The sequence below is a fragment of the Podarcis melisellensis genome, assembly GCF_964234715.1.
Source record: "Podarcis melisellensis genome assembly, chromosome: 10".
Classification (NCBI taxonomy): domain Eukaryota; kingdom Metazoa; phylum Chordata; class Lepidosauria; order Squamata; family Lacertidae; genus Podarcis; species Podarcis melisellensis.
Genome location: NC_138542.1, coordinates 74,004,474 through 74,016,842, shown reverse-complemented (window position 1 = coordinate 74,016,842; position 12,369 = coordinate 74,004,474). Strand labels below are relative to the sequence as shown.

The 12,369-nt window shown below is 49.0% G+C and overlaps 1 protein-coding gene across 10 annotated transcripts in view; it reads right to left on the bottom strand.

Annotated features, from left to right (window-relative positions):
- Positions 1–12,369, bottom strand: part of SHANK3 (SH3 and multiple ankyrin repeat domains 3) — a 436,398-nt gene that overhangs the window by 52,638 nt on the left and 371,391 nt on the right. For all 10 annotated transcript variants that reach the window (XR_014172130.1, XR_014172131.1, XM_081926705.1 and 7 more), the window contains one exon: positions 3,755–3,890. Coding sequence is in view for 8 of the 10 variants with exons in the window: in XM_081926705.1 (XP_081782831.1) it covers positions 3,755–3,890 (136 nt within the window). In the remaining 2 variants the exon portion in view is untranslated. The remainder of the gene's footprint in view (positions 1–3,754; positions 3,891–12,369) is intronic.

Here is a 12,369-nt window from a genome sequence, read left to right as displayed (position 1 = left end):
GTTGGTTCTCATGCCAGAACTACAGCTTCGCTTCCCACCCAGTCCTTCCCCAGGGCTAGCTTCTTGACAAAGCCAATGGTAGAATCAGAAGGGACCCCCAAGGGTCATCAAGTCCAACCCCCTGCAATGCAGGAATCTCATCCCCGACAGAGGGCCACCCAACCTTCTGCTTTAAAACCTCCAATGCGCGCGCACACTGAGCAATCCTCATCATCCGTCTATTTCGGGCGGCGACGCCTCTGGCACAACTTTTAGGAGGGGCAGATGCCTGCTTCTTGGCAGAAAAGCGATGACAAACCTAGACAGCATCTTAAGAAGCAGAGACATCACCTTGCCAACAAAGGTCCGTATAGTTTAAGCTATGGTTTTCCCAGTAGTGATGTATGGAAGTGAGAGCTGGACCATCAAGAAGGCTGATCGCCGAAGAATGGATTCTTTTGAATTCTGGTGCCGGAGGAGACTTCTGAGAGTCCCATGGACTGCAAGAAGATCCAACCTATCCATTCTGAAGGAAATCAGCCCTGAGTGCTCACTGGAAGGACAGATCCTGAAGCTGAGACTCCAAGACTTCGGCCACCTCATGAGAAGAGAAGACTCCCTGGAAAAGACCCTGATGTTGGGAAAGATGGAGGGCACAGGGAGAAGGGGACGACAGAGGACGAGATGGTTGGACAGTGTTCTCAAAGCGACCAGCATGAGTTTGACCAAACTATTGGAGGCAGTGGAAGACAGGAGTGCCTGGCGTGCTCTGGTCCAGGGGGTCACAAAGAGGCGGACACAATGAGTAAACAACAATGAGGAAGCTCTATGAACGGTGGGCAGCCCCATCCATATTGATCGATCAAATATTGGCCTGTTTTTCAATCACAGTTGAATCCTGTGGACCATCCCAAGGGGCCAATGCACAGCCAGCTTCCTAGAGTGCTGCCAGGTTGACCTTTGCTTGCGATGGAAGCCTGGGTCCCCCTCAAAAAAAGCATCTCTCACTGGCTGGCCATGAGAACCAGAGGCTTCAGTTCACACAAGGAGTCCTTCACAGCAAAGGTCACTGCCTGGTGGGCAGAGTCAGGGGCAGAGGAAGGGGTGTGTGGTGGAGCGGACCCCCCCGGGTGTCTTCGCTGAGGGGGGTGACATTTGGTGTGCTGCCCACCCGTGACTCCCAAGCCTACTCCAAGCTGTCAGGGGAAGGGGGGTAGCTGCCCCTCTTTGCCAGTGGTATTCACCCCTTCCCCCTTCGTCTTGACAGCTCGGGGGAGGCTTGGGAGTCACGGGCGTGCAGTGCGCCGAATGTCCGCCATCGCTGGCTCACTCTGTCCGTGGCTGCAGGGCGCATGCGCCGCTCCGTGCACCCGAGCGGCTATCCCGCGCCTACGAGGGCACCCTCCGTGCCACGCCTGCCCTGGGCAGTGTGGGCATATGCTCTACCGCTGGGCAGAGAGCCTGGCTGGCAGCACGGGGGCCTGGGTTCGAATTCCTACCCACTCACAAAGCCCATCAGATGGCAGACAAAATTAATGGGCTACGCAGAATTGGATAAAATGACAGGCAGGATTCGAAACCTGCGGGGCCAGAGATTTACAGAAGATTGGAAGAAATATACGAATTATTTGAAGAGCAACTGTAATCAACAAATTACACTAGTAGGGCTACAAGAAGTTTTGTAAGGAGAAATATATGAAATATTGCAAAGAAGAGAAAGAAGAGAGAGATATTAGTTGTGAGATTTAAATGTAATAGTGAAAATGAGAAATGTAAATTAAGTAAATAGATGGGAAAATTTTCAGATATGATAGATGGAAGTCAAAAAAATTTGTGTAAGATGTAAAAGTATGTTTAATTGCAGTGGTACATCGGGTTACATACACTTCAGGTTACATACGCTTCAGGTTACACACTCCGCTAAACCAGAAATAGTGCTTCAGGTTAAGAACTTTGCTTCAGGATGAGAACAGAAATTGTGCTCCGGCGGCATGGCAGCAGCAGGAGGCCCCATTAGCTAAAGTGGTGCTTCAGGTTAAGAACAGTTAAGAATGGACCTCCGGTATGAATTAAGTACTTAACCTGAGGTACCACTGTATTGTTGAAAATGATATGTTGAAAAATTAATTTAAAAAATATAAAATAAAAGAAGCCCATCAGGTGACAACAGGCTGGTCACGTGGCATTCACAGGCACAGGGGAGACTGAACTCTGCTCCTTTGGCCAACAGCCCTTGGAAGCCTTATTGCCCAGGAATCAGCTAATGCTCCTTTCAAGCCATCCGAGTGAGTTCCAAAGTTCGCAGTGCGAAGAAGGGTTTTCTTTTGTCTGCCCCCGACAGCCTTGTGCACCCCATAGAGCCCCCAGAGCCCATGTTAGGCTGGCAGGGGTTTGCCAGGAGGTCCCTGGAGGCTGATCCTGTCGAGTGCTTGCTCTGCACACCTGCCAGAGGTCAGCTCTGCAGGTACAATTTATCCCTGCTAGGAAACATTGCAAATTAGAATATCTGAAGAACCTGCCGGATCAGGCCCTTGGCTCATCTAGTCCAGCACCCTGGCTGACCAGATGGCCTCGAGGGAAGCCCAGGAGCAGGATATGAGCGCAAGAGGAGCCCTCTCCCCTCCTGCATTTTCCAGCCATTGGTATTCAGCAGCATTGGGAAGGGACCACGAGAGTCATCTAGTCCAACCCCCTGAGATGCAGGAATTCTTTGCCCAGCGAAGGAACTCGAACCCATGAATCAGAGATTAAGATTCCCGTGCTCCAACCACCTTCTCCTCTATGCATTTGTCTAATCCTCTTTCAAAGCCATCCAAGTTGGCCCTCACTCCTCCTGTGGCAGAGAGTTCCGCAGTTTAAGAATGATTTCCCCCCAACATTTGGCTTCATGGAATGCCCACGAGTTTTAGTCTTTGGAGAGGCAGAGAAAAGCCTCTTTCCATGCTCTCAATGCCGTGCAGGATCTTGCAAACCTTGATCATGTCGCCTCTTCCTTGCCTTTGCTCTGAACGAAAAAGTCCCCAGAGGAGGAGCTCGGAGCTATCCTGTCGACGCGGCTCCTCTCTGAAGCTGCCACAGCCCTGTCCTCAGCGCAGCATCTCCCGCAGGCTAAAATCCACCCCCAGGCACCCTGCTCCATCCCAGCCAGCCTTGGGGCATCACCCTGCACTCTTCTCTCCAGCTGAGGCCCCAGGGAGGCTTCCGACTCTCCAGCAAGTTGGGCTGACCCCACTGGGCACCCATGCCGCTGCGTCTCCCTCCTGCTCCTGAGCAAGCAGCTTCCGTTGCAGCGGATCCCTCTGAGGTCCTGGGCCTTGCAGCCCCTCTGCAGGATCTTGGGAAGGCGGTCCGGGGTCCCCCGGATCTGTTCCTGAGCCACGTTGCCCTTCGGCCGGCCCGTTCCACGAGGGTTGTGCATTGCACGCTGTCTTCTTCTCTCTGTGCTCTCTTGGTAGGGCTTCATCCAGCGCACCTTTCGACGCTTCAGGCCTCTCCTTGGAAGTGTGGGCAGCTATGTGTGAGCCACCCCACATGACATGGGTCACCGAGGCTGCTTTCCTGACAGGCCCTAAGGCGGCCGGATGGTGGGATGTACGAGGGGGTCATTGATGGCCCCCAGAGCCACCCCAAAGATGGGGGAATGAGAGCCAGGATATAGGAAGGGGGCACGAGAGCCAGGCTGGGCTGGGTGCCAGGGGGAGAAGCAGGAGACCCGGAGGGGCAGAGAAGGGCCAGGGCTGGGGTGTTTTATTTGGGGGACACACTCTGCACTCACCTTTCTTCCGAACAATGTCCTCCGACTCTGGCTTGCGGCTGACAGAGACAACTTTCATCACCAGGTGGTTTCCCCCCTGGCGGATCAGAGACACCACTTGCTTGTGCCCAACCTTCACCACGTTCACACCGTTCACCTGGGGAGGGAAGGAAGGAACAGTGAGGAGGAGGAGGAGGAGGAAGCTGCCCTGCGGGGCCACCTGGAGGCCTGTTTCGTAGACTCGGCAGGGACCCCCAAAGGTCATCCAGTTCAGTCCGCCGCTTAGGAAACGAAAGGTCCAGCAAGATGGGAGAGGAGGTGGCCAGGATTATTATTATTATTATTATTCATTTCATTTCTATACTGCTTTGTATTTTTAAGAAAAACGTCAAAGCGGTGTACAGCATATTAAAACAATCCAGAATCCAAAATTTCTGAAGAAAGGCAAATATAGAGTATACAGTCAAAGTAACATACCGTATTTTTCGCACCATAGGACGCAGTTTTTCCGTCTTAAAAACTAAGGGGGAAAGTCTGTGCGTCCTATGGAGCGAATGCAGGGGGGGGAGGCAAGCAGGAAAAGCCCCAAAGAGCCCCACACAAGCTTCGCGCGGCTCTTGCGGGCTTTTCCCCAGGAGGGAGAAGGGACTGACGCGGCCAGTCAGTCCCTTCTCCCTCCTCTAGAAAAGCCTTGCGCAATCTCTCCAGCCGCGGGAGGCTGCGCAAGGCTAAAGAAGCCAACTTTTTAAAAATCTCTCTATCTCTACCTCTTTTTCTTTTTTCGTCCTTTCTCCACCCCCTTATTTTCCTCTGGATCAGTGTTTTTATCTAGATTAACGTTTTAGTTTGGAGGGGGGGGGAAATATTATAAAAAAGGAAACTTTGCAGCTTTTATTTTAGTATGCAATAAAAACAGATTAAACCAAACACAAGAGAAGGAACTAGCACAGAAGAAGAAGAGAAAAGGGAAAGAGGGAGGATACAAAGCCATTTACCAGAGGTGGATCTCAACCCTTGCCTCACCTGGGAGCTTCTCTGGGCAGGAATTCCCTCAGCTTAAGTGGGGTGAGGGAAGAGTGGCAGGTAGGGGGGTACCTACCTAGACAGTGAAGCCACATGTTCCCATCCAAATTGGGAGTGGGCATTGTGTGAAGTGGCTGTGGATCTCCTGCCGCAGAAGTGTAGGACTGTATAGAGTTGGGAGGGCCACCCGAGGGTCATCTAGCCTAGCCCCCTCACAATGTAGGAATCACAGCTAAAGAACGCCAGGCAGATGGTCCCCCAACCGCTGCTTAAAAACCTCCAGTGGTGGAGACCCCCAACAACTTCCGAGGTCACAGAATTGCAGGGTTGGAAGGGAACCCCAGGAGTCATCTAGTCCAGCCCCGGTGGACAGTGGGCACGATCCATCCCGTTGTGCAAGGCTAAAGATGCTGCTCAAGGTTAAAGAGGAAGCGCGCAGCCTGTCCGTTGCTCTTTGGGGCTGGGGGGGGATAATATTTTTTTCCTTGATTTCCCCCTCTAAAAACTAGGTGCGTCCTGTGGTCCAGTGCGTCCAATAGAGCGAAAAATATGGTAATTAATGGAAAACTAAGATAAATGTTATCTTAAAAGATTTCAAAATAAAACATTACAAAGGAGGCCAACTCCAGAATACATATTTAACAGAAACAAAGTTAACAAAAAAACACCTCTTAAACATTTTAAAAATAAAACCCCCAAAACTATTGCTAAGTGAAGTCAAATATAAAATGCTCATTTAAAGCAGCATAATTAACAAGAGAATAACGGCTGAATAATCCAATATTTATTTATATTTTAAAAAAATATTAAAGGGGTGGGGAGTTGACCAGCTCATACGAGCAAAAATGTATTGTGAGTAATATGTTGTTTACCGTATTTTTTGCACCATAGGACGCACCGGACAATAGGATGCACCTTATTTTAGAGTGGGGAGAACAAGAAAAAAAAAATCTCTCCCTCTCTGCCCAGAGCGCCTTCAGCGAAGCGGCAGGAGGTGCTGCGCAGAGAGGGGGAGAATTTTCCCCCTCTTGTTTTCCCGCTCTAAAACAAGGTGCCATTCAGGCGGCTACCTTGGAAGCACCGACCCCTCTCGCTCTCCAGCCTTCAGGTTCTTTCGACCTGCTCTTTGGGGCTGGCGGGGGAAGCCCACCACCAGCCCCAAAGAGCGGGTCAGGGAGCAGCGGAAAGGCGCAGCGGAGAGGCTGCTGCCATAGTCGCGCATCACCTCTCCAGCTGGGAGAGGGTCGAGGGGCTATGGCTTCTTTAGCCCCTCATGTGCTCTCCGACCTGGAGAGGTGGCACGCGGCTATAGAGGCTCCTGCCATAGCAGTGCGTCACCTCTCCAGCCGGGAGAGGGTCGTGGGGGGCTATGGCGTCTTCGCTCCATAGGACGCACACACATTTCCCATTCATTTTTGGAGGGGGAAAAGTGCGTCCTATAGAGCAAAAAATACGGTATATATTATGAAGTGGAAACTTAATAAAATAATAATCCAATATTTAGGCCAAAGTGCCACTTTCTGCCCAATTAATATCCCCCCCCCCAGTCCTCGAGGCAGAAAGATGTTCCAGGTTTGCTTGAGAAGCTTCTGCTTATTTGGGGGAATAACTGTTTACAGGTGGAACAGACGGGAGGCAGGTGCTCAGGGAGGGTGGTGTGAGGGCCAAATACAGCACCAGCCCCCCGGGACCCCCCCCCCTTGCCAGACTGCTCAGACTTCTTTCTCCATCCAAACTCAGGAGGTTTCTTCTCTGCTCCAATCACCCCCCCCATCTTTTTTTGTCCCACACCCTCAGGCCTAAAGACAGGGACAGCAGAATCTCTCATTTTTTTGTTCCACTCAATTTCTCATTTTTTCAACCGTAAGTGTGGCTGTCTGTTCACAGCGATTTGTGCTTTCTCTCTCTATATATATAAATAAATCCTCGTGAAAATCAGTCAGTGTTTCAGCGCACATTTCTCCTAATATGCACATTTCCGTACACCGTTTTGACTAATATGCACAGTTTTTTGTCCACAGCTTTCCTTAACATGATGCGCTTTGTATGTTGTTTTCATTAATACAGTCATACCACGTGTTGAGTTTGCTTCAGGTTGCGCATTTTCAAGTTGTGTCCCGTGGGGACCCAGAAAGGGTTACTTCCGGGTTTCACCGCTGACGCATGTGCAGACACACAGAATGACGTCACGCGCATGCGCAGAGGCGGTGAATTGTGATCCATGCACGCGCAGATGCAGTTTGAATTCTTTTCAGATTGCAAACAGGCCTCTGGAATGGATCCTGTTCGCAACCAGAGGTACCACTGTATATGTATCTTTTTCGAACACTAGAGAACCATATCAAAAAATTCAATTTTCAAAGGATCGCTGCTGCCTCTGTGCTTGTGTGTTGGTTCAAAAGATGCAAATTAGGCAGTTTCACATTAAAGATCAAAATTTATCCTCTGTCCCTATGCCTAACCCTGCTCAATGGTTTCAAAAAATGGCTTCAGGTGACAAGTAAGGAGATTCTGACTGAACAACTGGAAGAACTTTCTGATAGCAAGAGCCATTTGACAGTGGAACGGTCTCCCTTAGGAGGTGGTGGACTCTCGTTCCTTGGAGGTTTTTAAGCAGAGGATGGATGGCCAACTGTCATGGATGCTCTAGCTGAGATACATGCATTCCAGGGGTTGGACTAGATCAATGTCCCTTCCAACTCTACAGTTCTGTCATTGTTTAGTTGTGTCCGATTCTTCGTGACCCCCTGGACCAGAGCACGCCAGGCATTCCTGTCTTCCACTGCCTCCCGCAGTTTGGTCAAATTCATCTGGTAGCTTCAAGAACACGGTCCAACCATCTCCTCCTCTGTCGTCCCCTTCTCCTTGTGCCCTCCATCTTTCCCAACATCAGGGTCTTTCCCAGGGAGTCTTCTCTTCTCATGAGGTGGCCAAAGTCTTGGAGCCTCAGCTTCAGGATCTGTCCTTCCAGTGAGCACTCAGGGCTGATTTCCTTCAGAATGGAGAGGTTTGATCTTCTTGCAGTCCATGGGACTCTCAAGAGTCTCCTCCAGCACCAGAATTCAAAAGCATCCATTCTTCAGTGATCAGCCTTCTTTATGGTCCAGCTCTCGCTTCCATACATCACTACTGGGGAAATCATAGCTTTAACGATAAGGACCTTTGCCTACAGTTCCATGATTCTATTATTCTAAACAGCAAACATATTTAAATTCATCCAGTAGCAGCTTGGTAAGTGAAGAGCTAATGCAAATCTGGATTCTTAGTTTCAAAAGAGAAACACTGGCAGGATGATAATCTGGAACACCGTTTATAAAGCAGTAGAATCGCAGACTTGAAGAGCTTGAAGGGACCCAAGGATCATCTAGTCCAACCCCCTGCACTGCAGGAAATCTGGTTGATCATTGTGACAACAGAGTGCTGGACCAGATGGGCCCCCTTTGGCCTGATCCAGCAGCCAATCTCTTCTTATGCTCTTAGCAAGGCTGGAGCTTCAGTTGGGAGTAAGGCACCCCTTTCCCCCTCCTTTTTTAAAACTTTGGGTCCTTTGCTGTTGACCTGCCTCTTACACTAATACCCAGCACTACCCAGGAAACCCATTTTCTTCAGCGTTCCTTATTATTTGCTTGCACAAAGTTTGCGGGGAGGCTAGACGGCATTCCTTCTGGTGGCTTGCAGGTAATTCAGATGACCCTGCACTAAGCAGCAGTTCTTTCGCACTTCTCACCGCAATTCCCCTTCATTGCAAAAAGTCCCACCTTTGAGGGATGTGAGCATGATGTGCAAAGAGCTCCAAGCCAATGTTTAACTGCATAGCCTAAATCTGCAGGTATATAACTGAATCCCAACCCCCACGAAAGTGGCAGCTTGGAAGTTTCCCTTGTTCCACCACCCTAAATAAACCTAATCTCTTCTTCCAATGCGATTACCACATTCTTTGTTCCATAAGACGCACCTGACCATAAGACGCACCTAGTTTTTAGAGGAGGAAAGCATATATATATATATATATATATTCTGAACAAAACATTGAATGTATGATTTTTGTGGTTCATGCTGTGGCCACAGACATGTGATTTGATGGTGAGTTTGGGGTAGCCCAATGCAAAAATCCTGAGAATCCATGTGGATCCGTGCTTTGTAACCACGTTTTTGTGCCATTGTGGCCCCACGAAACAGTGGATGAGTGGTTTTTTGGGTGCATGCTGTAGCTATGGACATGCTATGGGATCTGATGGTGAATTTGGGGTGACCCAACGCAAAAATCCTGAGGATCCATGTGCTTTTACCTCCCTCCTCCCATGCAGCCTCCTTTATCGCTAGCATCCTTTATCTCCCTCCTGATCGCTTGCCTCCTGATCGCTCAGCAGCTTCGTTTCAACACCCCCTTCCCTCTTTCTTTCTTTTTTTTAAAAAAGGACGATCTGCTTTTTGCCCCCGGGCAATTCGGCTCCAGGGACCATGCATTCACCTCATAAGATGCACAGACATTTCTCCTTACTTTTCAGGAGGAAAAAAGTGTGTCTTATGGAGCAAAAAATACGGTAGATTCTTGTCTAATTAAGAGTCCTGCATGTTGATGGCAATGTGGCTTCTGGGACCTGGCTCCGGACGTCTGAGCCTTAGAATGCCCTTTTAACCAGAGGGGAAACTGAGGCAGGCCTGTGGCAGCTGCGGATTAAGGGGGCTGCTCACAATGTCTCTGGCACCAGCTGCTCCAGTGCTCAGAGCCAGTTGGGCTCAGTGGTGCCATGCCAGTCCCAGAGTCTACCAGCTAGGTACCACCTAGCCAGATGAACCTTCCCAAAGCACACCTGAGCCCTGAAGGCCACAGCGCCTGAGACACAGGTGGGCTTGCGGTGAGTCAACGCTTCTGAAACAAAAGCTGTTTGCTTCAAATGCCTGCTTCTCCCAATGACATCCTTCAGCTTCCTTTCTCTCCCCAGTCAGAAAACTGAAATGTTGGTTCAAAATAGAAATTCTTGCTCAAAAGTGTTGAATGTCATTCCTCTTAATTAGACTTGCAAAAATAGCCGGTTTTGCACACTGAAAAGAAGGCAGCAGCAGCAACAAAAGATGAAATTTAATGAAAGGCGCTTGGACAAAAATCACTTGGGGGGGTCTCTTTAGGGTCTCCCCAGACATGATGGAGTTCTGCCAGCTGGGGCGGCAAGGTGGAGACCAAACCAGCCTGGCAGATCCCTCAACTCTGACATAAGAGCATAAGAAGAACCATCTGGATCAGGTCCATTGAATTCAGCACCCTAATCTCACAGTGGCCAACCAGATGCCCATTATGGGAAACCCGCAAGCAGGATTCGAACACAAGAGCAACTCTCCCCTCCTGTGGTTTCTACCAACTGGGATTCAGAAACATGGCTGCTTTGAACCATGGCCTCAGAGTCAAACCTCCTCCATTAATTGCATCATGGACATGTTGCAGAATATGGCACAACAAAAATACTAGCCTGGTCCCCACACCTCCTAATACTGAACCTAAAGATTATCTCCTGCTTGGACTACTGCAATGCACTCTACTTGGGGCTCCCTTGGGAGGTGACCCGGAAACTGCAACTAATCCAGAATGCGGCAGCTAGACTGGTGACTGGGAGTGGCCGCCGAGAACATAGGACACCAGTCCTGTAAGACCTACATTGGCTCCCAGTATGTTTCCGAGCACAATTCAAAGTGTAGGTGCTGAGCTTTAAAGCCCTAAACGGCCTTGGTCAAGTATACCTGAAGGAGTGTCTCCACCCCCATCGTTCTGCCCGGACACTGAGGTCTAGCACCGAGGTCCTTCTGGCGGTTCCCTCATTGTGAGAAGTGACGTTACAGGGAACCAGGCAGAGGGCCATTTTGGTGGTGGCATCTGCCCTGTGGAACTCCCTCCCACCAGATGTCAAAGAGAAAAACAACTACCTGACTTTTAGAAGACATTTAAAGGCTGTCTTTATGGAAACTTTTAATATTTGATGAATCATTGTATTTTAACATTCTGCTGAAAACCGCCCAGAGTGGCTGGGGAAACCCAGCTAGATGGGCAGGGTATATATTATTATTATTATATTATATTATATTATATTATATTATATTATATTATAATTATTCAGCCAGATTATGTGGCAGGAGACTCAAGAGAAACAAAAGGGAGTTCTTCACAAAGCACACGCTGAAGTTACGGCGCTCCCTTTGGCAACTTTTTAGTTTAGAGAAAAGGTGAGTTAAGAGGCGACACAACAGAAGTTTAGAAAATTATGCCTGGCATGGAAAAAGCAGCTTGAACAACCCTTTTATTTTAACATTGGAATTGGTAGACGCCCGCTGGAGATGAATGTTGGAAGATTCAGGACAGATAAAAAGAAAGGACTTCTTTATGAAGCTCATAGTTAAACTGTGGAACTCCCTGCCACTGGAGGCAGGGATGGCTGGCAACTTGGATTGTTTTAAAAGAGGACTGGGCAAATTCATGGAGGAGGAGAGGGCTCTGGGTGGCTCCTTGCCACAATGGCTATGCTCCGAAGAGGGAAAGCCAGTGCTCAGTCACTTCCACATTTGCCCAACCCAGGGTTGTGGCCAGCGCCATGTCTGAACAGGCTCACCAGAGTGTCATTCCAGAGAACCAGTCTTCCTTCTTTTTCTAGGGATGATGGTTCAAAAGGACCGCCTGCTGTGCTAGTAGCCACATTACATGTCACAGATAAACAGCAAAATTCTTGAGCTCTGAGGCTGCTCTTCTCTGCAATGGCCTTCGCTTGAAGAAATGCAAAATTAATCTTCATTCTCAGTCAATGGTGAAGACGTTTCTTCACAGCCCTTTGCTTTTGTAGCGCTGTGCTAACAGCTCTGTCGCTGTTTTCTGGGAGCGATGAGGAGCCCTGTTATCAAAAAGGGGAGCAGCAGGAAGACAATTCCAGATTTTGCCCTCTGCCGCCCTGAAATATAAAGTTGCTGTCAGAGAATGCAGCCCCTCCGATGGATTCCTTGGAGGCTGCCTTTGTGAATGTCATCTGTCATGTGTGATCAAGTTGAGATTCCTGCACTGAAGCGGGGTTGGACTAGATGACCCTCAGGGTCCCTTCCAAATCTATCACACTGTGATTCTATGAATTGGCCAACTCTGAAGATGCGGCAGGAGAGGAACTTAACTGTGCCTAGCCAGAGGGAAAACTCAAAGGGAGATTTCCCAGTGCTCAAACCTGGATGGAAGTTCTAAGTGTCTGGTGATGAAGAGGCCATGCCACAGCACACAGAAACTCTCCTCTCTCCAGCAAATAATAATAATAATAATAATAATAATAATAATAATAATAATAATAATAATAATAATTTATTATTCATACCCCAACCATCTGGCTGAGTTTCCCCAGCCACTCTGGGCAACTCCCAACAGAATATTAAAAACACAATAAAACGTCAAACATTAAAAACTTCCCTAAACAGGGCTTCCTTCAGATGTCTCCTAAAAGTCAGGTAGTTGTTTATTTCCTTGACATCTGATGGGAGGGCGTTCCACAGGGAGGGAGCCACCACCGAGAAGGCCCTCTGCCTGGTTCCCAGCAACTTCACTTCTTGCAGGGAGGGAACCGCCAGAAGGCACTTAGATCTGGACCTCA